General features: G+C 43.9%; 1 protein-coding gene across 2 annotated transcripts in view; it reads left to right on the top strand.

Moving 5' to 3' along the window:
• ATP8A2 (ATPase phospholipid transporting 8A2) overlaps positions 1-21,955 on the top strand; it is a 316,393-nt gene extending 294,438 nt beyond the window's left edge. For both annotated transcript variants that reach the window (XM_068422488.1, XM_068422495.1), the window contains 2 exons: positions 12,640-12,731; positions 21,858-21,955. In XM_068422488.1, the coding sequence (XP_068278589.1) occupies positions 12,640-12,731; positions 21,858-21,955 (190 nt within the window). The remainder of the gene's footprint in view (positions 1-12,639; positions 12,732-21,857) is intronic.
• The last annotated feature ends 5,588 nt before the right edge of the window (positions 21,956-27,543 follow it).

Raw genomic sequence — 27,543 nt, forward strand, 5'->3', positions numbered from 1 at the left:
GTGATTTTGTGATTCTCTGTGATTCTTATTGCAGTCTACAACTACCTGAAGGGAGGTTGTAGTGAAGTGGGAGTTGGCCTCTTCTCCCGGGCAACTAGCAATAGGACAAGAGGGCACAGCCTCAAGCTTCGCCAGGGGAGGTTCAGGTTGGACATCAGGAAGAATTTCTTTACTGAAAGGGTTATTAGACATTGGAATGGGCTGCCCAGGGAGGTGGTGGAGTCACCATCTCTGGATGTGTTTAAGAAAAGACTGGACATGGCACTTAGTGCCATGGTCTAGTTGACAGGGTGGTGTAGGGGCGACGGTTGGACTCGATGATCCCTGAGGTCTCTTCCAACCTGGTTGATTCTGTGATTCTGTGTGATCAGGGAGTGTCTGGTCTGTGCAGGGAAGAGTGTCAGCACCCTGAGCACTACAGCCGGGCCCCAGAAACCTTGCAAATAACATTAGAGTGATGCTTGGCAGTTACATCAAGTGTATTGTTTTTGAGCTGTAAAGGGTCATGTTCTCATTTCTCTGTATATCTCATCTGGACAGCTAAAACCTTATTTTTCATGGAAGCTGGGATGATCGCAAAATCAGATGATTCCAGGAGCAGGGGATGTCATCAGGGAAAGCAAATATCTGGAAAACTGTCAACTCCAGAAACAGCTTGAGAAGCAGAGGAGGGAGTATGCAGTAAGGGGCCGGTGATGGATCCCATGCCACGCTCACCTGCCTGCTTGTGGAAGATGAGTATGTGCGTTTGCCCTCCCCAGCCTGGCACCCGGCAGTGCTGGGCTGGACTCCAGCCCAGCTGCGACGTGAGCAAGCCTTGGTGCAGGAGGGGAGAGGGGCTCTCTGGCACTCTCTGGTAACAAAGGGCAGGATTTAACACTAAATTTACATGAATTTGGAGAGGTGAGAGGGATAGCTCATGTGCCAAAGCAAACATGGACATGTGGAGACACCTGCCCAGCAGACCTAATCATGTTAACATGTGAGATTTACACAAAGAAAACAAACAAAGTTTTTCTACAGGTTTGTGTTCAAACGTGGCATTGAGTTCAGCGGCAGAGATTTTTCGTGTCATCAAATAAGTTTACAACTAAATCATGGCTCATAAAGGGCCAAATCTTCAAGTCCTCATTCACTTTTCACTCCATCTAACTTCTCATTGAAGTCAGCAGGAGTTCAGGTGGAGTAAAGCCTGATTAGGGACCAAAGCAAACTTTACTTTGGAAACCCATGTCACTTTATTGCTCCATTGGCCAACTGATGGAGACCAAGCAAAGCTGTGCAGCACCCTCTTTCTGACAGTAGATTTCCTGTTTCAGAGGGTTTCTCTGTCTTGGAATTGCCAGAGCGCTCCCTTTGAAAGTAGCTTTTTGGTTGTTTTTCTGTTCTGTTTTTAATCGGTTGGTGGCTGGGGTTAGAAGATTATTTGATACTGAAGAACAATGTAGCTTTCACAATTTACATACCTTTCAAGGAGCTGAAAGGCTTGTCTGGGGTGCTGCAGAAAAGTGCCTCCATCGCTGAAGTATTGGGAAGAATTTCTTTGAATTATTCAGAAATCGGGGAGGCAGTATCTTTAACAGAGAGCAAGGGAAGTGACTACAGAGCTAGCGAGGTGTAGCTGCGAGTGACAAGGAAGCACTGCAGTGTGCTTTAGCGCAGCGTTTTTCAGTATGCCTTTATACTCGCTGCTTTCAGGCGCCTGCTGCCACCTCTTTCTTTCATCTCCATTTCATAAAACCAATACTGTTTTTCAGGGTACCTAAAACAGAGTGTGGAGAGACTGTGGGGAACTGCTGTCTTCAACAAGGAGACCCACTGGTGGAGATTCTCTTTCATTTAAGTGCTTTTCACCAATCTAACTCTGTTGCTTTAGTGAAACGCGCATGACCATCTCTCACCCTGAGAGCGAGCTGTCTTATTTATCTTAGCCTCGGTTTTATTTGGTGGGTGAGGGCAGATGTCTATGTCATTTCAATGGCTGCGTGACCCGGTGGGTAATCGGTGAGCTGACACTGGTATGCATAGAGACTTGCCCACTCCACAGGTCCCTGGAGAGGAGCAAGAGGAGAATGTGGGAAGCCTGACTCAGGCTTGTGACTGTGCGCGGAGCCGAGAGCAGCAGAGCCCTCAGCCCCACACCAGCAGAAGCAGAAATGGTACAACAGAATTAACTTTTCTCTTAACAAACCCATGAATGAGCTGAGGACCTGATCTCATGGTTCCTGAAGAAGAGGCGAGCTTTTTCATTAAGATCAAGAGAAACAAGGCTTGGGCTCGTTATATTTCAAAGCACTTTGTCTCTTTATTGATGCATTTCAAATTAACATCCACTTGAATAGGGAGACAGTGCCAGTAAGGCCCCTTCACATCAGCAGGTACAATGAATCTTACCTGAAAGAAGCTGTCTTGTGTTTTCAAGTGGTTAAATGGCACTGGATGTTTGGAGCCAAATTCTTGTTTCATTAAGATGTTGACTTCAGTGTATTTACTCAGGATACGCATGACTGTGATCTGAATCCGGCCCATCCAGTGCAGCTGAGCGTAAAATGAGGTTGAAGAGGGGAGAGGGATATTTTGGTTTTGAGGTTTTGGAGTCTTTTTATCAATTTTTCCAGATGTTCTTCACACTATTTCTGGGAAGGAAAGGCAAGATTTCTCCACCAGCATACACAACAAAGTGACTGGCATATTTATGATTTTTCCTTGCAGCTTTTCTAGTAAAAAGATATTAGACTCCTTTTACTAGCAAAAAGCACATAAAATGATATCAGTAGAGGTTTTTTAAATTCTTTGACTCCATATGGTAAACATTCGTGTATGGTAGGTAGAAAATGCATAATTTTGTTTTATTTTACACTTGTCCCTTTCTCTCTCCCTCCTGTCCCATATTGGTAAGGAATCATCACATGATTTCCTCATTTTAATGTGTACTGTTAATTTCTGTCATTTCTAACCCCTGTGTGTGAGGCACTTGAAATTACTAGGTTTGATTCTGCTCCGAGTTGAGCAGTGGGGAGGCTGTGGGGCAGAGATGAGAAGGAGCAGAGGGCAGAGAGGGTTTCAGAAGCTGCCCAGAGGGATGAAGGGGGAGTTATAATGCTCCCACTGGCACTGGGGACCCAAGTGCCCAGCTGCTAGTGTAAACCAGTTGGAGCTGACATGCCCCTTCTCCAGTGCAATTAATTATTTCACATCCTAATTGTGCCTACCATGTAACCTTGAGGGAGATCCTGTGCACAAATAGGGTTAAAACCTGGTGACCTGGAGAAGGGTTTAGAGCTGTGATCAAATCTGCTGGCACAGTCAAAGCTGACGGAGGTACAGTATCAGCACAAAGGCCAAAATGAAGCTGTAAATTGAAAGGAAAGATTAGAAAAAGGAGAGCATAAGAAGTTGAGAGTTAAAACTGATTAAGGGGCCAATCTCTCTGATGCCTAATCCTGAGTTAGTGGGTTGGGCACCAAAGATCTCCACAGGGGAGAGAAGAAGAAATCTTCCCTCCAGGCTGCACAGCAGGAGAACTGCTCCATAACAACTATTCCAGCCTAATGGCTTCAGCAGTCAGCTTCGGCCTCGGCTTCTCTGCTGTCTAACCCCATCTCGGAGGAGAGGCAGGACAGCCTGCAATCACACCTCTGATTTGTGGGAAAGAATAAAGTACTAAGTTATGTGTAGCAAGGACAAGAAAACTGAAGTTGTACTAGATAGTAAATTTCTAGTGGACAATTACAAAATACTTAAAAGCTTAAAGAAAAGCAGTTTGGTTTTTTTGCAGATCAGCCAAATGTCCTGGACTTTGCTCTAAATTGTATCCAGACACTTTCAAAGTTCATCAGTTCTTGTTGTCCTGAGCTGTTCTTCAGCTTTTTTTTTCTCTAAAGGAAGAAAAAACCTGATAGGAGGAGTTTAGAGTTTTTGAACACAGAAGTCATTTTAACTTCAGCCAAAGTATGGAAGTGGACTTTTTTTAAACCAGAACGTAACAAAAAACACAACCACCTTTACACAGATACCAAGCATGGAAAACTTCAATCTCCAAGGTGACTACTTCTGAAAAAATGAGTGAGTAGGAAAAGAATGTTATAATTGCAACTGTATTGCCACCTTATCTGTAGAGGATATGACCAAGCACCCACTAGAGTAAGTGCAAAGTGAGGCACTTACGGACAAGAAGTAAACAGCACTGATACCAAAAGGAGGATAGCTGAAAAGCAGGACGCCACACTTAGCCTTTTCTGCTTCTCAGACTTTTAAATTGAGTCAATTCCCACATTCTGGAAAGGCTGAAGGCAAAACTGGGCAGCTTCAACTTTGTGTTAAGTTAGTTGGCTTTGTAATGAAATGCATAAACACATTTTGTAGTGCTTAGAAATGGAAGGCACTCTAAGCAGAGAGAGATCTCATTATTTTCTTCGGGTTGTTGCTTTTCAAAGAGGCATGTGATGTTTAGTGTCTGCTTTTTTTTAGATGGTATTTTTAAAAGGTGCTTGGTAATACTGTCTTCTGTTCAAAGTAGTCTTAGAAATAAGTTTAGAAATAACAGCCTCAAAAAGGAAGGCTAGAGTGGGTTGTCCAAGTGATTTTAGGACTTAAAGGAGGGATCTGTTTGGCTTTTCTGCCTTAGGACATCATTAATGACAAAAGAAAACATAAATTGTCCTTGCATGTCACCAGAAGGAAAAGCTTTGTCCTGCTTTTAGCCGTACAACGTTAAGGACCAACTTGAAGAGGATCTTGTGGGCTTAGAGTGAAAAATTTTGTCCCAGAACTCTACATACAGTCCCGGTGCTGCACACAGGGCTGGCTGAAGCTCGTGACATGACTTGGCCTCTGTCTGCTGTTGCAGGATGGTTCTGCCACTGGCACAAGGTGGTATGGCCACATGGGTGGACTTGGGTGCACCTGACATGGGGCCTGCTGCTGCACGCTGGCTGCAGGCTCCCCTTCATGCTGGGGTCCTGCATTCAAACCTCTGAGATGTAATGGGAAAGGAAAGCTGCTGTTCGGTGAAGTAGCACACTACCAGGCCAAAGTACAAGCTGTAACAACAGTGTTTCTCCAGGACATTGGCAAGGGTCATGGATCCATGGAGTTTTGTTAATGTGGCTGTAGGGCTGGCTTAAGATCAGAGCAGTCCTTACCAGCCGTGGTCATATTGGCCCATGTTTGCGCTGTCTCTCAGTTGGATCAGATCAACTGTTGTGGGTCTGTGTGATATAAACCAGCTGAAGGAACTGGGATGGTGTGGGGAGCACTGTCAGGTTCTCTGACCCACTGGTAAGGGCAGGAACCACTTTAGCCATCAGTAGCCACAAAGGGCATCTATGGAGCTGCTGCTGAAGTTGTGTGACACTCAACTTTTTCACATCCAGGCAGGATAAACAGCTTGGAGCTGTCTATGAGCTGAGCTTGGTACCGCATGTTGCCGGCCTGGGGAGCTCACCGCTACGTGGCTGCTTTAAGTATGCTCCAAGTCAGTCTTGCAGGGCCACACAACCAGATACATTTGATGCTCAACAGACAAATATTTGGCTGGATAATGTCAAATATAACTCTTAAAGAGGGAAAGTTCCTTAAATAGTTGCCTCCTATCTAGGGAAAGGGAGTTTCTTGTCTGTGGCTGTGACATGTACTTGGGAGGCAGCTGGAGGGGAGCTGCTGCATTAACAAGGCCTGGAGATGTTATACTATGGCAGGGCATAAGGTCTCCAGCTTCCCTGAAGAGTTGGCTGTTGTTGAACCCTCAGCAAGAACTTGGTACTACCTAAAACATGATTGTCTTGGTGCAGGAGTCACCCCTGATAGGTAACTTCTTGCACCTCTCAGCCTGCAAGTGGCACGGGCTGCGCTTCTGTCTTCATTTCGCTGTGGTTTGTGCCTGGTGACTCTTTGGTCTTCTAGCCATGGTCTGGGGTTTTGTTGATGGCTTTCTGAGTATTTACAGAAAAATGCAAAAGGAGCATGGATTTGATGTCTCTTTATTTCAGCTGGATCATGAGTGATTAAGGAGCAGTGCGTGTAGACGCTGACTCTGCAAAGAAAATGCTGAATTTTGTTTTACTGTTTATATGCCTCAGACACTTCCTTGTGAAATGTTCCGGAGATTTCCTTTGATTACACTTCATTATCAGTAATGCCTGTTTGCCTTTTAAATTGAAAAGACCTCCTACCCTGATTGACCTCATAGTAGAACATTCCTGCAAGCCAATGCTAGATAACCAAAAATAACATCTCTGCTTTGTGGACCAAAAGAGAGAAGCCGGCAGAAGCCTACAGTTGCTACGTTAGCTATTCTGCAGGAGGCTGGTTCCTCTCTGCAATGTTTCCGAAGCCCAGAGGATGCTCACTCAGCCAGTCAGGCCTTTCTTCCACGGCCCTGGGTTGTGCTGGGTATTTGAGCATACAGACTTTTTCTGAACCCTCAGCATTAGTGTGACTTGCGTTTGAGATGATTTGCATGCTTATAATTTTGAATTCCTGATCTGTAAGAATGTTGTTTTTACGTTCTCCTTTATGCTAAGTCTGTGTTAGTTGTCATCTCTCTGCCCGCTGTATAACTCTAACAACTCCCTTATGTGAATTCAAGTAATGCGCTTCAGTCTAAAGTTTAACCGAGGCCTGCGGCTGCGCTGGGGGAGCACACTCAGCCAGCAAGGGGTATCTGAGGAAGAAAGATACGTCTCCTCTGGCCCATTACCAAGGTGTGGCCACAGAGTCTGCCTGGATTATGGTATTCACTCTTTGTCCACTGGGACCATGACTGATGCCATAAGCCTTTAAGCAGCGTTACGCTGCATGGAAGGTGAGAGATGGAACTTGTGAATAAACCCTCAGGAATACTTGGTGTGTCCTAGCAGCCAGAGAGGGATCCGTGAGTCCACTCTGCCAGGTCATCCCTGGGGGGAGAAGTCATAGTGCTCGAACCTCTGGTTCTTCTTTAGAAGAAACTTATTGGAGTTGAGAACCAAGAGACTGAAATGAAAATCAACAACGTGCTTGTAAATGGTTTGGTGATTATGACTGATCAAAGCTGGAGAAGTCTGTTTCAGACCTTTTTTCTTGCTCTTCATATTTTATGTTGATGTAACTTTTGGTGACAGAAACATGTCAACAAAGAAACAGCAAGCTTCTGTGTAAGTTACTGTTTGGAATGTATGGAAAAAATCAATTACTATGTTTTTATTCTAAAGTTTAAAAAGGGAGAAAAGATTGTCCTCTTCTTTCCTCAAAATCTAATCCACAGGTGAGGTTGACAGGAACAGAAACTTCCTGATCTTTTACCTTGTGTTTAGCCACATTGGATATTTTGCAAAAACTCCTTCTCCCCTCTCTCCCTCCCTGCTGTCGCAGTGCGAGGACAACACGTTCCAACAGGAGAGGAATGCAGGCCAGCCAGGGCTTCTCAGGCAACGTAATGTTTAACAGAGTGTGTGACAGAGGAAAGAGAGAGGCTGAACGAGGGTTTGTCTGCTGCTCCATTTGAAAATGCATACGTGTGGGAGGGAGGCTGTGGAGTTAAGGGCAGAATTTCAGCCTAAGCTTTGGAGGGTTTTCTGTTTTAAACCAAGCTGGACAATGATTTACCTGTTGCGAAATGCTGTGGCAGCACTGTAGGACAGAAGGAACAGTGACACTGCACCTGCAGGCAGTGGGGCGAGGGGTTCATAGCTATTCAGATGACAGGAACTACAGCTGCATGCTTTCTTGTCCTCTGGGCTTGCCCATGGATGTAGATGTCTTGCTTGCCCTCTGGGCTTACCCATGGATGCTGGGTATCTTGCACCGAAGAGCCATGCCTCTGCCATGGGTCCTTTGCATAGTTTTAAGGCAGAGGGATAGCAGCTGGGATATGTGCTTCTGTGTTTTATTTGTGTCATCTTTAGCAGCCCTGGTAAGGCTTCACTAGTAGCTCAGTTCTTCCTCCTACGAAGTGGAAAAGCAGAAACAAAACTAGATCATTTCGTATGTGTGTATCTGACTGAATTCTGAATAATTCAGAAGGGCAGCGAGTTAAAACCAATGGCAACTAAGTGCTGTGCCCATTTGGTGTGCCTGTGCTCTCTATCTCCTGTAGCAAATCATAGCAAAACACAAACTCATTTCTTGAGAGTTCAGTTCTTGTAAGAGAAGGGGGGCCCTGAATGATTATTTTTAACTGAGCTATGTGTCTCTTTTCTCAGGGAAGATCCAATATTAAGAGACACCTGCATCCACTTTAACCTTCCCTTCTTTGTGAGTCCTGCTGTTGCCACCAGCCAATTAGTGGACTCAGGAGGACATTCTGGGTCAAGCTATACCAAGTCCCACAAATCCTCATTAATGCTAATTAGTGCTCAGTAGGTTAATTGGTGGTGAAGCTCATCTTTTTTTAATTACTTGAGCAAATGAGCCAGTGGGACCTTGTGGTCAGCTTTGAATTATTCTGTTTGTTTTGATGCACCTCATTTGAATGTGTAAAGCCAGATGTTTGTTGCCTAGATTTAAGGGCTGTTTGCTTTTGTTGAGGGATGAGAAGAGAACACAGAAAAATAAAATGAAGGTCTCTGTTAACACCTTAGAGCAATTCAAATACGAAAATGGAAGAGTCATTTTATTAATGGAATGGAAAATACTGTTATGAAATAACATGTTGCCTTTAGTTTATCTTTTGATTTGTCATTCACTTAATGAATTCATGTAATGTTGTTAGCACAGACTTCCAGGCAGACAGAAATCATCTTGACCCTCTTAGCACGCCACTGCAAAGGTACTCCTGGCCCAAGATATTCTTTATTGTTGATGGCAACTGAATCTGGTTTTAGATTACTTGAGTAATGACTTTTTAAAATCATTTTTTCATAGTAACCCTCAGAATTGGGACATTTTTAATAGTTTTTGTTATAATCTGCTATTTGTTTTGTTTAGTTCAAAGCATTTTGTCTGTGTCCTTTGTCCTTCATATAATTACAGATAGATGGTGTCTCTCCCTTACCCCTTCTGAGGTCACTAGCCAACCAACTTAAACATATTTCACTGTCACTTTCCAGATAACTGACTCCCATAAGGATGTCTGGGTTTGTGATTTCTTCCATTCTGACATCATTTTTGAAGTTCTGAGTATGAACACAACTGTATCCAATATTCGGAGTATGATTTTGTGATCTCTTATCCTTTTGCCTCAATGCATCTTAAGATGCTGTCCTTAGACCCCATGGTCTAAGGAGGACTGAGGCACTGGCTCTGAGTCACTGGAAAGCAGAATTAACACTTAAAATCATGGCTAATACTTGGGATTGATTTACAAGCAATATTTCTGTGAGCAAGGCCTAAGCTTGTGCCTGCGAGTCTGATGTCATCATTAGTTTTGCATCAAAGTGAGGGAGAATGAGAAGTCTTCACTTTGTTATTTGTTGGTAGCAGAGAAAAACCTTTTATGAAAGCAGGGAGTCAGTTGATATCAGTGCAAACACTGTAGTCTAGTTAAGAAACGCACTTAACTTCACTTTTCTTTCCTTTTAGGGCTTGTATTGGGAGATCTAATATCTGTTAATAATCAAATACTCATCCATTTCAGAAGAGCTGTGTTGCATTTACCTCTATGTATTAAGAGCTCATTTTATAGTACTTGACTGTTCTTGAGTTGCAGTCTGTTTAATCATCCTTTGTACTTAAACCACAAATGCTCTAATTCTTCCATGAGTGTTTCTTGCTCTGCATAGATAGGATCCAATATAATTTCCCAAATGGGAAAATCAGATGTGACTTCAGTTTTGAAATTGTTGACTATAAATAGCAATATCAAAGACAGTCGAGCTTTGGCTTCCTTAGAGCTGCAACGTGTCACTCCTGTTCAGAAGTCCCTTGACAGCACACTTTCCTTCACACATTGCATGTAGAAGCCTGAGGAGTTAACCATTATTGGCCCGTAGCAGATACCATCCTGTTGCTGTGTGGTAGACAGGCAGATGAAGGATTTGTTCCTCATGCCTTCTGCTGCTGTGGATAATTCCATTCTCAGTGTAAGAATTTTGTGGCAGATGTTGCTTATTTGTCCCTTAGAACAAATATTTTCGATCGGTTTAAGATTCCTTTTTTAAGACGTCTATCCAAAACGATCCTCTGATTCTCCTTCTGAGAAGGGAAAGACTCTCCCTGTATGTTCTTTACCTTCGGAAGGAACAAGTATTGCACTTGTGTCATTCACAGGACAGCAGTAGATGCAGTGTTTCACTACGCTTACCAGTCAGTGGACTTACAAGCTACCCAGCAGTCCTCTGCAGCCAGAGGGAGGTTGCACAATACAGCATCGCTAGTTAGCACATGCACTGGTAATGGTTGGTTCTGCAGGCTGTCAACTTCGTAAGCCTGTTAAAGGTTAGAGAAGTCTCATGTCTTGCTTTGTGCATCCCCTTACCTGATGATTCTTTGTAGTACATGCTTTCTATTTTGCTGCCTGCTTTGAGCAGCTGGAGATTTCTTTTGTGTATGTACTTGATTTTCTTACAGCTAACTGGCCTTTGGTTTTTTTAACCGGTTGGATCTTCCAAGATTTTTAGAATCTTCTAGGCTGTAACCTTGGTTTTAGTGGAAACCTGTGATCCTTTGTTCTTTGAACGCATGCAGATGTCGTGATCCAAGAGCTATTAGAGATTGTTTGACACTCTCTGTTGGCATCTCTAGTTTTGCTTCCAAATCTGTTATCAAATTCTAGTTTATATTGAGGGAATACTACTGACTGCAGGCACGGAAAGCAACCTGGTGTATCTGTTGCAAGTGTGACTCTATGGTGCCAAGGGAAGGAGGGGAGGAGATGAAGTGTCTGAAAATACTGTTAGTTTGTAAAGATTTTTAAAGAGGGGTCCATAGGCTGTATGAGTTTCTAGTTCAGGTGTCTGAGTTTAGAGGCACCAGGAAAAAGAGAAGGATTCCTCCCTTTCTTTCGTAAACATCTCATTAGAATCACAGAATCACAGAATCAATCAGGTTGGAAGAGACCTCTGGGATCATCGAGTCCAACCATTGCCCTGACACCACCATGTCAACTAGACCATGGCAAAGTGCCATGTCCAGTCTTTTCTTAAACACATCCGGAGATGGTGACTCCACCACTTCCCTGGGCAGCCCGTTCCAATGTCTAATGACCCTTTCTGAGAAGAAATGCTTCCTAATGTCCAACCTGAACCTCCCCTGGCGAAGCTAAATTATGCACTGAACAGAGCACTGTGAGCCTGGATATTACCCTAATGGGCTATTAAGTGGAATATAAGCCTGCATGGCTGGATTACATATTATAGGCATCTCAGAGGTTCGTGGGTTACTTTCTTGTTTGAAGTTAGCGAACTGCTTCAATGAAAGGGAGTTGTTTGTTTAAAGCTGTCGTAAGCTTGTTGACAGCAGCAGCTGTGCTTGCTGGGATTTCCACGACATATACCAAATGTAGCTGAATTTGTAATCTAAGCCAAGAAAGATATCAACGTCGGCATTCAGATGTGTATCCGTGTTTGCAGCATAACCCGTGGAATTACTGCTTGTGAATAAAGACGTGGAAGAACAAGCAGACTGTGAAAATGGAAACACAGTGTAAATGTGGTGCAAATGGGATAAAGACACTGCAAAGAGCTGCACTAGGAAACGGATCCCCTTCCATGCACTGGCTCCATCTCAGTGTGAGGAATAAGGGTGAGATGGAAAAAAACAATCCAGTCGTAGAAGAACTTTGAACTAAAATAGACGGTATATATTTTTCAAAATGATCTGATAGATGACAGTTATTTGAGGCTCCAGTGCAATGAGATATGGACACCTACATTATTTTAAAACCCCATCGAACTTAGTGAGACTTTTATACATACTTAAGTGCTTTGAAAGGTCAGGATTTTAGCCATCGTTTGTTAATTCTGGGCATAAAGTTCTTGATGAAATGAGTTGTGTTTTTAATAAAAATCAGAGTGGAGAATGTTTCTAACGATTTGTATACATATGTTAAACCTATTGTAAGCATACTGTATTTTTCACCTTAAGTTTGTATTTTCACTTACTGTAAGTTCAGTAATAATTTTTCAGGCCTTTGACAGGAACTATGTAAACCAAAGGGGTTTTTAATCAAAAACTGGATAGAAAGTTTTCTTTCCAGTATGGGAGGTGAAAATGAGTATGTTCTACTTTAGAAGACAGAAACTATGGGTCCCACCTTTGTTGCATCAGGTCATTTTGCAGGTGTGATAGAAGCCTTTTACCATGTGCTAAGCCACAATGCTCTGCTCCTTCTCTCTAAGACGGTTTGTGGGTGCCATGATTCATGTACATAATACTGAAGAGAAATCTCCTTTTTAATGTTCCATATCACTTGGATGTCAGACTTCTGATATGGTTTGTAATAATTTATAGGCATCGGGCATTCAGAAATCACAATGATGGTAATATTAGGAATGGATTAACTAGATGTAAAATTATAAAGTGGCCTTAGAAAGGAGGAGTTTCCAGTATTAGAGAGTTGTCTTGATAATGTGCAGTTTAAAGAAAGAGAAAACTCTTTTTCATGCTACAACCATCTTAAATACTGACAAAGTCAAAGCTCCCAAGTACTTGAAATGCAGTTGACTTTTACCTTGAAATTATCTGGTTACTCACTGGTATATTTTTTTTTCTCTCTCTCAGCGTGAACGAACGTGATCATTTGTTAAAAAGGCTCGGCAGGAAGACTCCTCCGAGCCTTTTCCGGGCTCATTCTGTGCAGCAAAGTGTATCACGTAAGTAGCGGATCATGTATGCATATGTGTTTCACAGCAGTCAGTCCCAGATGAGTGAAGCAAAGGGTGATTATTTTTTAATTAAATTGTAGGTAGAGATAATCTAGCACAGAGGCTGAGCTGCCAAGCAAGACACATACATTTGGAAGTGGAATTAGTGTATTTGACCCTAGGCAAGTGGAGCTCAAATGTGGATAATTCCCTAGGATCCAATCACCAGGCCCAAATGACAAAATCCCAGTACGCTGATTCTCTGAATGTAAAATCCTGATGGTCTCAAGAATACTGTAAAATCAGAAACTCTGCAGGATAAAATAAATGTTGTGATAGAGCCTGGCTTAAATAGAAATGGTTTCTTTATGAAAAGTCATATTAGCTGTGGTTAGCTGAGAATACAGTGAAGTTTCAGGGATGCCACTTAGGGATTCTCTGTGTTTCTGATGAGGAAAGCCATGGTGTGCAGAGCTGCCTCTCTGCTCTCCCTCTTTGTACTCTGCTGGGAGAAGAGATGCAACATCACATCTTGCTACTGCTGCTCTTTGGAATAAATTGCATTTCTTGTTGGTGTAGAGGTCATCCATTTATTCATCTTCCTAGAGGAACGTGTGACAGGCCTTGATCTGCTGGACCTGATGTTTTTTGGCAGTGTTAGAAAGGCTTCCATAGCGTTAAAAATAATCTAACAGCTCTGTAGGCCAGATACACTGAAGGACCATGTTCTCTCCAGGGACCAGGGAGTCCAGTCAACCCCTTCTAGTGGTAAAATGCAGTTTCTCTTGTGATTAAACTGGTGGTCAAAATATGCTCATCTTACTAAAGAAAATAGCCCCCCAGTGTGCAGTACTGCTGCACACAGGGCAAGGAGCAGGCGCTCAGGATTTGGGTTTTGTATTGCCATTGCAGTGAGAAGTGACATCCCTGACTGTTTAAGAATCCCAGGGAAGTCAAATCTTATTGCTGGCTGTGTCATCTTCTGTCGAAGAACTGTTATGGTTCAGGCCGTGGAGGCAGGGCTGGGATTTGAGAACCCAAATGCCTGAGGTATTCCTATTTTTGACGGGGAATTTGACTAGAAGGGTGGAACAGTGACAGATCTGCTAGGCTTTGTCCTTCATAGAGCCATCGCAAGTCCGTCACTGTCAAGGGATGTAGGGTCTTTAGCGATCGATCCATCCCATTGCTCCTGGGAAAAGAGGCCAATGCGCAGAGCAGCCCTATGGACCATGTGCTTCTGCCAGGATTTAATCCTTTGTGTCAAGGAGTCAGGGATGTTGACAGCAGCATGGCTTTGGGCATGCAAACACACTCTTTGAGGAGATTCCAAAGGCGATAATTGGCAGAAGAAATCTGTAAAATGCTTAAATAAATTGCTGTCAAAGTAGTCTGCTGTAGAGACTTACCGCAGTGCAGAAGGGAGATACACCAGTGGTGACTAGTCAGGCTTGTTATATGCTTTTAATCCAGTAGAACACATCATCAGGTTGCTAGTAGGTGAATAGCTATTGGGAAGGAAAAATGAGATATCAAAATAAATGCTAATTTGGATAACCAGCTTCCCTATAAATGCAAATGATTAAGTGCTAAATGAGTCGGGCCAGTCAGGACAGGTTACAATCAGCCGTCTGTTTTTCACATGAATGTAGATTTCAATTGTGAAGCTGTTAGAATTGAAAGATGCTTTTTTTATGATGTATCCATGACTTTAAAACTTCTGTCATCTCTTGTCAAATGTTATTTTCTAATGTAGCATAGCTGCTATACGTACAAGGCCACGTGAAATGCAGGGAACATATGTGCTGTTTTTACAACCCTAAATTGTACAAGACTTTACTAAATGCTAGAAATCTTCAAAGCAAAGAGTTGATGAATAGGGCAGTAGCCTTGACACGCTGGGACAATATCTTAAATCACACTACAAACACTCTGTTTGAAGTCTTGAACTGTTCATATGTTTCCACCAGGCTCCAAGTTCCCAGCCTGTGAAGGCCACTTCTTCCAAAAATTGCTTGTGTGACTTCAACTCAGAATCTGACACTTGCATATAAAGCAGGAAAACAGTTTGTTTAGTTAGAGCTGACAAAGACTTAAGTAAGGGCCTTGGTCCCAACAAGGAAGGAAAATGGGTTTATATTTCCTAGCACGGATTGTAAAGATGCAGCACTGCATAAGGTGACTGCATGGTTTGAGTCACCTTATTTTTGACAACTGTTTCCTTATTTTTGGAGAGGACAGAATGCCTAAATAGCTTTACTTCCAATCACATGGAAAGGAGAAAAATCTCATGGGGAGTTTCAGGGCTACTACTAGTGGTGTATGGTGGGAGGAAAAAGATGACTGAGGTGAGTCTGCAGAGCCCTGTATCAAAAGGCGCAGAAACTTACTCTGTGTGTTTCCTTATCTCTGTTGGTGACCCAGCCCTCCTCCAAAAGCATTAGCACAGCACAAGACCTTCAGGCAGGATGCATGGCTAGGGTGCTTCCATACAGCACCAGGCTCTGGCGGATCCAGCCCCCAAAGTGCAGGGCAGAGCCACACAGCCAGTGCCATGTCAGTGCCGTACAGGAGTGCCAGCCAGGATTAATCTCTTAAACACCTTCTCCCAGTACAGAAACTGCCTCAGAGTGACTACATTGGAGAGTAGCCCCTGTCCATCTGGAAGGGTATGCCCTTAAAGTGTGTAAGACCTTCATGGCTGTTTTTCTTGCTCTGGCTTTGGTTTTGTGTTCCTGAATCATGTAGAGCTGTCAGAAGCATGAAAGAAGTCTGTCTCCTAACTGTACTGTCAAAGATCATGAGGTTCCTTCCTACCGGTATAACTTCTGGTAAGCTTTATGAAAACTTAAAAAAAAAAAATGGTGACGCTCTTGTTGGATGGCATTGTCATGAGACTTTAGTAGAAGAGTTTTATATGGTTGTCAAGCCAGTGTGCTAACATAAAACCATCTTAGTGGAATCTTGTAGGCAGTGGTGACGATGCTGGCCTCAGGGCTTGGTGTAGCTCCTGGTGAATGTGCCTGGTGAAATTAGAGATTTCCCATTGCCATCTGCTTTCTAAAGCCTCTTAAGAATGAGCAGGAAGAGCCACCAGGCTCCTTTCAGACACGTCTTTGGACCCTTCAGTGTGCTGTGGGGTTCACAGTCAAGGGAAGGAGCAATAATGACTCCCAAAAGCTCTCCTTCTCATAATGTTTGCTGACAATGAGGTTTTCTCCAGGTGAGCTTTCTTCAAGTCTCCATCCAAGTTCATGTGTTCTTTTTTTGCCTGTGACTTTGTGAAAGTAGCATCTCCTTTAGACAAGCTCAGTAGATACAAAAGATGGTTCTTGGCCTCCCCTTTCTTCCCGCATGCCTGACCTGTGTCACCTGTGCCCCCAGACCTTCACCAGCAGGATGGGAAGAGTGATGCTCCTCACTTGCTCAGGTACCCTTAGACCTGTCTGTCTTTAAGGAAAGTCCCATCCCTCCTGTAATTCAGAGTACCCCCTGCCAGTGGTTAGTTGTCATTTATCTCAGCATGCTCTTAAAAACAGCTGAATCCCACTCTCGTTAAGCACTGCTCCGGCAGAATTCCCCCTGAAATGTGGAGAGCCGTGCCTGAATGAGGATTACTGCACTTGGCCCAGATTTCCTATGCTAGCAAAGAAAATCCCTCTTCCTTTGACAGACTGTGATTGCATAGAGTAAATCTGAATGCAGAGTGTATGGTTTGCACCTTATTAATCAATGGAGAAAAAGCACCTGTCATCTGAGGTTCATTTCACAGTATGGGGGCTGGCAAATAATAAATAATAATCATGTGTTCATGTGGAGGGCTCTAATTCCACCATTTATTCTCCACTAGCGGTCACCTTCTTCCTCTCACTTTTCTGCTGGTGCATTTTTATTTGAAAAACAACAAGGTTGCTACTTGAGATGCTTTTTAAACTCCCTTTCCTCTTATCTTGCATGTGTTTGAAATACAATATACATTCTGTATTTTTTTCCAAGCTACATATTTGTTGACTGTGGAGTTGCAATCTTTTAAAATCAACTTAAGAAAAAGAAATAGGAATAATTAATTTAGAATTGATGTTGTGGCATCTGGCTCTGTTTTCTACATGCAAAAACTGGTAGGTTAGTGTCTGGGACAAAAGAGATGGGACTATTTATCAGGAATTCCTCATGGGTCCTTCAGAAAACACAGGCATAGTTTATCAGCAGAGAAATGAATTATTTCTGTAAGCGTTAGTCAAAATGTTCAAGATTTAAAGCAGCTCTCACTTTCCCAGGATAAGTGGAAGAGGATTGCCAGAGAAGTCAAAGCTGAGTTAGCATTTACTGTTTAATTGGTAAATGTGAACCGCAACGTCTTAGCAAATCTCCTTAAAAACTGTGCAGAACCAGACGTTTGGCCTGAGAGAGAATTTGGCTGGCCAAGTGATACCCTAACGCTGATTTTTATTACGTCAGAAATATTGTTGGTATCTAAGAAGCAACATTTCCTAAAAGAGTTGTTTGTTTTTTTTTTTTAACCACAAAGCCCCTCCCATCCCCCTAAACCCTAAAACTTAATTTTAGTGGATTTGAATCTAGGCATTTTTCTCTAAAAGCAAACAACATGACAGTGAAATGCATTTTATACTTTGGACTCTATACTAAACCATAATACCACTGCATGTATGAAATGGTGAAACGGAAGGCAAGGTTTCTGACAGGCTTCCAGTGAGAACTGCCCTCTTGCTGGTTGGGAGGAGGCCTCTGAAATAAATCCCTAAAGTGGCAAAAAATGTACTCAGTCCTTCCATGAGCAGATTTTCTGGAATAAAAAGAGTTCTCTGGACCCTTTCTGGTCCTGGTCTTGGAAGCAGTTGCATGTGAGTGGGCTGTTGAGCTTGCACAGCGTTAACTGTGTTCAAGACACATGCATGGAGATGGTTTCTCTAATCCAGCATTGCACAGACCAGAATAGTCAATGCAGTGAACAGAAAAAGAGTGTGTCAAATTAGAAACCTAATTGGAGATGAGATTCTGATCTACTAGTAGAATATCAAGGCTTTAAAAAAAACCCACAGGATGCTTTTAAAATTCAGTAGGTTGCCTGACAATATCTGGTATGAGTGAAACCGTAGATTTGATGAGACCATGAATCTCTTCTTAACAAACACCCACTGACAGATATTCAAAAGCGTGCCTTTCCTCCATTAACAGAAATTCTCCGAGTACAAAGGTCCTTCCTTCTGCGATGGGCGTGAGTGGGTTGTGCCCAGAAAGCCCCAAAGAAATGTGCTTCGTTCTTGGGCTGCTGCAGGACAGCTGACCAATGAGGGTCTTGCTCCCAGGGCAGGCTTACAGGTGTGGTTTTAAAACTGGGGTTGGGGGAAAAGTTCAAACTTCCCCAAAGTTCCCTAGTACCAGGCAGATGGAAACTTTCATTGGTTTTGGATGGGGTCTGAAAAGAGCAGAGATGTAGAGCTGCTTGGGGAGCGTGGATGGGACTCGAGCATTCACAGCGTTCTGACTCCACCAGGCACAGTCAGCTGCCTGAACAGCTTGAAGCTCGATTTTAATTGTAATGTGAATAAAAAAATGTAATATGAACTCATCTTCCTGTATAGAGATCAACAGGAAAAGTTCTAAATACACTGCCAAATGTCGAGCTTCAACTAAGTAGGGCAGTGTGCAAGTACGGGGGTCACAGCCTTTCCCATGATATACGCACAAAACCCTCATTGCTGGTATTTCAGGATGGATCCAAGAACATGAGGGTGTGAGGAGACCCCTCGTATGCTTAACCATTGATTGTCTTAGCCTGAAATTTTTTGCCATGTTAAGGTGTTCTCTACTGATGTGAGAACCCCATGCACTGGTACAGGTTGGGGGCTGATCTACTGGAGAGCAGCTCTGCAGAGAAGGACTTGGGTGTCCTGGTGGACAACAAGTTCACCATGAGCCAGCAATGTGCCCCTGTGGCCAGAAAGGCCAATGGTATCCTGGGGTGCATTAGGAAGAGCGTGGCCAACAGGTCAAGGGAAGGTTATCCTGCCCCTCTACACGGCCCTGGTGAGGCCACATCTGGAGTACTGTGTCCAGTTCTGGGCCCCCCAGTTCAAGAAAGATAAGGAATTACTGGAGAGAGTCCAGCGAAGGGCTACAAAGATGATCAGAGGACTGGAGCATCTCTCTTATGAGGAGAGGCTGAGAGAGCTGGGTCTGTTCAGCTTGGAGAAGAGAAGACTGAGAGGGAATCTTATCAACACTTACAAATACCTTAGGGGTGGGTGTCAAGAGGAGGGGGACTGACTCTTTTCAGTGGTGCCCAGTGACAGGACAAGGGGCAATGGGCACAAGCTGAAACATGGGAAGTTCCATCTGAATATGAAGAGGAACTTCTTTACTTTGAGGGTGGCAGAGCACTGGAACAGGCTGCCCAGGGAGCTTGTGGAGTCTCCTTCTCTGGAGATATTCAAAACAGGATGCGACCCTGTGCAACATGCTCTAGGTGAACCTGCTTTGGCAGGGGGTTGGACTAGGTGATCTACAGAGGTCCCCGTCCAACCCTTAACCATTCTGTGATTCTGAGAGTGGTGAACGTATTTCTTTGATTGCATTTTGCATTGGCTTTGCAGAGTGCTTGGGCTGCCTGGCTGTCTATAGGCCTGTGCTAGCACTGGAAATAAGCAGGGAAGATACCTGGGGTTGACGGGCTCCATGCACTCAGGTGGTCAGTGCTGGATTTGCAGTAGTTACGGCAGTTAAAGATCTGCTGTGCTGAATGATCTTACTGGATAAGTAAATATAGCAAAGCCATCTTGATGCAGACCGGGTTATGGGGCATGGGCTTCAGTCTTTCAGGGCTTAAGCTTGCGGTCTTTGAGAAGTTAACTTTCCATTAAGAATTTAGCCAAAAAAGCTAACAGTATGCTGGCCCTTAGCATGGAACGAACCCACTGGACATATTTAAGTGTGAATCTACCCTTTTTTAAATGAAAGCTTGTTTTGTAAATCATATTTCCTTTGCAATTATCCAGCGCACGCATACTTTTTTCCAAAAGACTGTTTGCATTTTGTGAACCTATTCTGTGAACCTTCAGCTAGAGGCAGGAAAAAACAACCTGTACTTCTGTAGCTCTGTGTATATTGGCATGGAATTGCTCAGGGAAAATAGAATGGGATGCTGGGATGATCGGTCACATAATCAAATCAAAGCTCATGCTGTCCTGCAATCACTCCAAGAGGGAGATGTGACTGGAGTTAGTTCTGAATGATGTATTTCTGTTTGAATTCCCTTCATTTACTGGCAAAGATTTCCTACTGTGCTTGTGATTCAGGTCAGCTAACCTGCTGATAGTATGCTCTCCTGCTAAGGGAGCGTGCGTTCTGCCGTAAGAGCTTGAATCTACAGCAAAGTCTCTGTGGCTTCAGAGTTGACATTTACCTGCATTCTGTGAGACAGGAGAAGACCCTCCACATTAATTGAACAGTGGTTATTCTAGTCTTATGGGACTCTCCTCCCAGCAGCTTACAGCTGTATAGGAGTTGGTGACCACCCTCCCTGTGCAGGCATCAGCCAGAGGAAAAGATCTAGGAGTGCTTGAGCATCTGTGCTTGGCTCACATGGTCCCAACTTGGTTGTCAAGGCAAAGGTTTAAGAAGCCTCACTCAGGGGATACAGTTCATTTCTGGCCTTCTGGGCTTCTCCTGGCTACCAGCATCAGTCACCTGCTTCAAAGCAGGCTGCGTTCAGGCCCATGGGGAGCAAGTTCAGTCTGCAGCACCAAGCTGCTTAGGGGCCTCACATGCCTCCTGCCTTAAGAGGGTGTTCAGCCCCATGTGCCTTTCTGTCACAAGGTCCCTCTGTGTTGTGCTCCAGCCTTATCTCACCTTGGTACCTGATCTAGGAGGGGGAATATGCCTTGAGCCTGTTAAGGAAGGACTCCTGAAAGACATTTGCTACATCTCTGGGTAGTAATTGGGACATCTGTCCTTTACCTGATGCTGTGTCTTTCAGCCTGGGGTGAATCTGGGGCAGGATTTCAGAATTCACAAGCTCCTGCTTCCAGAGCTGCTTGGGGGGAGATGGAGAGTTGCCCACGGAGAGTTAGCCATGGTATAATTCTTGGGTTCTCCCAGGCAGTATTCACATCTGCCAACTCTTGCCTGCTTTCCTACTACAAAGCATTATCTGGTTCTGTATAGCTTGTGACTTTCCTATTTCTCCATTTTTGTAACTGTGCTAATCTGCCCTTCTCCTTTCTGGTTACCCATTTACACCTGAAAATCACCTTTCCTTGGTGTCACAGTCTGTTGTCCTTTGCTATAGTTTTCTGTTCAGAACTTTCTGTAGGGTCATGTCTGCTTTAAATACTGCTTGGTGTTTCACCATGTTGACCCGTTAGCTTTTGTGACTGTTTTACCAGTAACGTGGTGTTTTGCAGATGATGTCAGAAATGTCACTTGCCTTGTCCACAACATGTTAAAAGAAATCAGACACATGGTTATTTTCATCTGAGTAATTTCTAGGGAGACCAAGGGATTGTGCTAGCTAGCAGGATTACCTTGTGCAAAACAGAGACCTCCAGATTATGTTTGTTTGCCCTATTCAAGATATGGATGACTGGCCAAGAGAACTGAGAGTTTCTTGGTGTGATTTGTCAGATGCCACCTGGAAACTTGTAAAAAAAATTTCCTGAATGGATTTAAGAGGAAGGTGTGACTCAGATCCAGTTGTGGTGTAGACATTTCCCTGTTCCTCCAGGGAAACTGCTGATATCAAGCAGAGTTGAGCCCAAATGCAAATCTCTGCCTGTCTGTTAAGTCTTTAAAGAAGCTCTGCCACTATGGGAGTACACGTGGTGTCCAGATCAACCTGTAGCCTTAAGCCGGGTTAACTCAGAGGGAAATGGTGACTGTGTACACTAACCTGGCCTGGGGATGGGAGCAGTAAGACGGAGCTGGCAGCAGACATCCTTTCTGTGCCACATGGGTGATGTAGTGCACAGCTGTAAATGTCAGAAGCGCAGCACAGAAATGAAGATTGTTGCAGTCTCAGTCATGTAATTTTAGTGATGCCTAAAACTGTTCCTAAAAACAGGCTGTGCCCTTGAGCTGGACTCCAGTGATTTATTTTTTCTTCCTTTGCTTTTTCAGATGGGTATGCGTTTTCTCAAGAAGAACATGGTGTTGTTTCCCAGTCGCAAGTTGTTCGATCCTACGACACAACCAAAAGGAGAGCAGAAACAGAATAAATGGTTCTTTACTTGATAGGTGGTGGGAATAATGGGATTTGGATCAGTGCATCCACTGTTAACACATTATTGACTAGGGTTGGCAGCAGCAGCCAAAACACCAGAGAACTCATTTCTGTGGCCTTAGCCAACAAGTTTCTGTATTCTCCCTGCAAACCTTGAGTTCATATTGTGGGGGGAAATCATTATTTGAATTCAGTCGCAAAGTTCTGCCTAAAGTTTTGTTTCTGTTATGAAGCATTTGACTGTGCTATGTGTGGTGTGAAATTAAAAACAATGTTTTCCCCCTATTTAAAGCATCAACATGAGGTTGTTCTGGGAGAAAAGCAGAAAATTTATGTTCCATGAGAAATCAGCCTTTGCTTAATTGGAAGGGGTGCTGAGATTTCCTGTTCCGTTACACACAGACCCAAGTGCACACGGCTGCATGAAAACCTTACTCCCTCTAATATTCATTGTTTACTAATTTGGCTGAAATTTTTAACAGACAATTTGGCATAAAGTTTTTGATTGCAGCACAGTCTGTAGCTAGAACTGCTTATTTGCCTTCTTATGACCAAGTAACACAAGATAGCAATGAATTACTTAGAGTATTTGTTGCCATATGACAGGATTTATTAGGACTCTATCTTAGCTTTCAGAAACCCAATTAATAGCTGACTCACAAAGCCAGGATGTGGAAGTCAGAGAGCTCGACAGGGCAGCTGTCTTGTGTGTGTGGCATTGTGCACAAAGATTAACTCAAATAGGTGCCTCCTGGTAAACTCTTCGTGATGTATTTGGACGTGCACTTCAAATGTAGCCTAGATTCCCTCCATGATCCCATTCCCACTTTAACAATAGAACAAAACGGTGAGAACGTAAAAGGTACAAGCTTGTCAGATGTTGACAAAGAAGATATGCACCCGCACAGGAGGCTGGTACTGTAACCCTAAAGAAGCATTCCCCTGACCAGGTAGGATAGGCTTGCAAAGGGAAGTTAGGAAGGGTTTACACACGTGCGTGCACACACACGTACACTCACAGTGCTGATCGCCGTGAAGTGAAGACCTGCTGTTTGTTTGTTCGGCCAAACCAGTCCCTCTTCTGATCTGATCCATCAACAGGGTTCCCGACACACTCGGACCCATGAGCCCTGGAAGGAATGCTGACTCCACGGCCTCGCTGTGCCAGTGGGACAGGCGTGCTGCTGCATAGATTTGGAATTTTGGAAAAAAGCAAAAACTGGGGCGTAAGTTAAAGCTGAAAGAGCTCTTAGAAAGCTTATGCTGTCCTCCAGAACAAGTCCTATTAATTTTAGTTGCAAGCCACGTTTTCTGCATAGCATAAAGTAAATACTGCTGTGTTTTAGCCAGGTTTCGTGGTTGATGTATGTTCTACATCTGTGCATTTAAAAGTTGTGCATTGTTTTCTGCTCTATTAACCATCATCCAGAACGTTTTTATGATTTAGATATATCTGAAAGCAATTTGAATATGAATATTTATGTCTAGCAAGGAAAAGGAAAACGCCAGCCTGGCCCACTGGCTTTCTTCCTTAACGATTGTGAGTAAATGCCAGTGCTCAAGTGTCATAGTTCAATTCCCAGTGCCACCTCAGAAGCTCGGAGTCCTCTTCCATGTTAAAAAGCAAATTTTGCTCCTGCAGCACCAGGCAGGATTGCTCTTGGATTAGGCTGATGGCACAGAGGGAAAAGTCATCACCTTCTTCCTGCAGTGCTAATGAGACAATTATGCAATAAGGGAAACGTGCAAATAATTTTGCCATAGGCATGAATGTCAAGGGGCCAAGTGTGGGTGTATGTATTTTCTGGGAGATGGATTTTGTTTAAAGGCACGAATACTGGTGCAGAGAATAAATAAGGGGAGGGTAAACCTGATCCCAGGAGCTTTTAAATCTTAATGCTGATCTAACCTGTTAAACTTTCCTTTATGTAGAAACAAAATCTGTTTAGGAAATTTGTGGTATAAGCCTGTCCTCAAAACTGCTAACTGTTTCTTCCTTTTGCAACAACACAAGAAAATTAACTTCCCACCGAGACAAAGCGAGATCAGCTTAGTCTTTGTACTCTAAGCCACACACTAAACATTGGTATGTAAACAGTTTGGAGGCTTTTCATGAGAATAGAGAAGAAAACTTCTAAAAACCTCTGGATAATGAAGCAGGGCAAGTAAATGTGTTGAGCAGAGAATAGAAGGAATCCTGGAGTCTTTTCTGTTCTTAACTCAGTGCAACAGAATTTTACAGAACATAATGAGAGATGCTGGGGAGGAGCAGCTGTCATCTAATGTGATTTATTTTATTAGTGCAGACTATGGGCTGGATCATTTTGACCTTTCTGTAAACTGAGGTCAGTGTGTGTCACAAACGCTCCCTAGAGTGAATTGTGGCTTAGATTGAGGTACGTGTGTTGGATGTCAGCTCAATGGGAATTACACATGGGGTTTGTCACAGGGCTATACAGTATGTGACACTGGGGCTAGCGGGTCAGACTTTATCATCACTGTAAGGCCTTAATCTCTAGCTGAGTTAATCCTGTAGAGCCCACCCAGGTCAAGACCTGGCACTTTCTTGTTCTTTGGAGTCATTACAGGAATTAATGTATTGTAATATGCTGTCGCCTGGCTGTTGGAGTTGCTTGTCTTGGTGAACAATGATGAGGTGTATTCTGGTGGTGTGTTAGCAAAAGGAGAAGGGCAGCTGCTCTGCATCGACAGATGTAGCATGTAGCAATACTGCAGCCTTTGAAAGCGCTGAGTGAAAGTGTTATCAACTAGCCAGGGTATCAGAGTAGAAGGAATGGAAGATTTCTACTTGACTGTCCAGACTTAACTACCTAGGGTCAATCAGAAAAGGGTTTCTTGGGCAGCTCTCTGCACTGACCAAAGTGGTGGTGGTGGGGTTTTGAGTATTCAGAAGGAAGTGGTGATTTTCCTGAATTAAACCTGGATATGGTTGCTGCTTCTTGTAACACCATAATCGCTGCTTGCATAGAAGCTGCTGTTCCTTTAACGATTGCCTAGTAGCAAATTAAAGCTGGCGAGCGGCAGCATGAGCTGAGCACTGCTGAGAAGTCTGTTGACATTTTCTTTTCCTTGACAGGGCTTCAGGTCTTGCTGTAGGGAGCTAGCATGGGAAGTCAGTAATAACTTGTCAAGGAGAAATGGCGAATAACCAATAAAAGTATTTGAGTCAAACTAAGCTGCTAATGTATCTAAAAATGTGTGTGGAGTTAACATGAACTATATGGGCTGTAAATTAAGATAACAGTCAAGCCTTGCTAATCTGCACTTCACTATACCGCACGCCTCTTAGTGCATGCCAGAAATGCGCGGTCTCTTCCCCTGCCTCAGCCGGCAGCTAATCCCAGATGCTGCAGGGAAGTCTCCCGTTACCAAGATTACATTATTTTTACAGCATGTACTGGAGTGTGTTTGCTGGGAGACAGTTGATGCTCATAAATAAAGAAGGGAAAGCTCAGGTAGACTAGGATAAGTGAAATGCAGGGACTGTGACATGGTCGGTGGCCACACTGGGTGCAACTTGGCCCTCTATGGACAACTCCAAGAGCCTGAGGTGCGTGGGCCTTAAGCTATCCCTGTCTTGCAGGCTTATTCTGCCCTTTTGCACTAACTCACCAAATCTGTTGTTTTGCATTATCTCCAGTCAGCAGTGCAGACTAGTGATGCCCTATTTACATTCTCCCTTGGTTTTATAAATAATGACTTCATTTCATTTTTAAATACTTTGAGGACTGTACATTTGCTGTTATGCCTCACAGCTCAAGTTTGAAGCAGAGCAGCCCTTGAGCAGGTGTTCATCCCCGAGAAGCACTTTGGGTTTGTCAGATTTCTCCCTAGTTTTAAGGCACTGAGGATGTTTTACCTTAGTTTTGGATCGTCACACAGTATCAATGCCTTAAACTTCGGGCAGTTTGCAAGGAGAGCTCTTTGTGTCTCATTGAGTCTAACAATAAACAGTGATGATATGAAAAACGTGATGGGTTAGAGGAGAATTTGGCTGTGTCTGTGCTTATACCTGGTGCACCTGGGTAGCAGTTTGCTTCTGAAACGTGGCACTGACCATGTATGTTCCTCAGTCTCAAGACACTTGGGCTGCTTCTGTCCTATCAGGAAGGACCCTTGTATTCATCTCTTCCAGAGTCTGTCTATGCTGCAGCTCCGCACCTCTTCGAGTGCCTATCAAATGGGGAGAGTTTTGAATTCAAATCCAAGGGCTGTTGCTAGCCATAACTCGTAATTGTCTCTGCAGACAGTGTAAAAACGTATACAAGAGATATACAAGAGATGTAGACTTAGCAGGTTATGAATCTGATGACTGGACTTATACACGGCCCATTCCCATCCCACCAATCAGTCCCTGTGCGAGCAGCTGTGTCTCTTGGCGAGTGAGTGAACAGGCAATGACACTTCTCTGTAGCGTGTTGCTGATTTGCAGCCACATCACTGTTCCTCAGAAGCCCTCTGTGCAGGAGCTGTCCCAGATCCCACTCTGAAGGGCAGCTCTCCAGCCAGGCTGAGCTGAGAGAGGCAGCCCCAAGGAGCTGCCTGTTCCATAATACGGTGGCATGATTGTCTTTGTATCATCAATGGTGGCCGGTGGGACTCTGCCAGCAGTAGCAGGGGTAAAACAAGCTGCTTCAGGAGCCTGCCCCTGCTTCTTTGGAAATGACCTGTTAGTGCTGATGAGGTCGGGCCTTTGACATGACCTGGGCTTTCAGACAGGTAGTTTCTGGAGCTTTTTTCCCTTATGCTGAGCTTTCTGGGTTGACTGCAAGCAATTCATGCTGGAATAAAGTGAAACATGCTTTTACCCGTTTTCTGTACCATACGTGAAAGGCTCGGTGCTTTGTTTGGTGAAGCTGTACACGTTGGGTTTTTTTCTTAGAGCTTGCTCCTTCTGTATGGGGTTTGGGGCAAGTCTCCTTGGTTTGATAGTTAACACAGCCTTGTTCCCTTTTTATTTTCACTAGTCTTATAATATTGCTTACACTGACTTCTCAGAATTCAATAGCTCCAGGAGGGAGAGCGCTCGGATCCTCTTACCTGAAAGCTTCACTATCCTCCAGACATCCAGGAGAGCCTCCACTACCCTTCAGTGCTTGTGACCAGAGCTGTGTGTCTGGAGAAGGCCACAGGACAGATCAGTACAACAGACGACAACAAAATAAATCCATATGGGTACAGAGAATAACTCTTTCCATACCTAGCAGCAAGATTAATGAAGGCTTTGAGCCTTGTTGGCAAATGAAAACCAGAAAGTGCCCTGTGCTGCTTGGCCACACAAGTGAATCCCAAAGGTGATCGCTTCTCGGTGACCTGCAGAAAGCCCAGACAGCCTGACTGGGTTTATCTGTCCAGGAATGTGCTTTTAGATGGGCTGTCTGGAGGGGTGAAGGGACTAAATAGATTGGCCGAGACCACTGCCACTGTTAAGGGGCGAGGGAGGGTAGGGAGTCCTCGGGCTTCCCTGAAGAGCTGTGGTAATGCTTACTTCTCCGCTTCTTTCCTGTGGCTCTGGGAAGGGAGAAAAGAGAGCTGTGTTGTGAGCTTGCAAAGCTCCGTTAC

This window comes from Nyctibius grandis, chromosome 2, assembly GCF_013368605.1.
Source record: "Nyctibius grandis isolate bNycGra1 chromosome 2, bNycGra1.pri, whole genome shotgun sequence".
NCBI classification, from domain to species: Eukaryota; Metazoa; Chordata; class Aves; order Nyctibiiformes; family Nyctibiidae; genus Nyctibius; species Nyctibius grandis.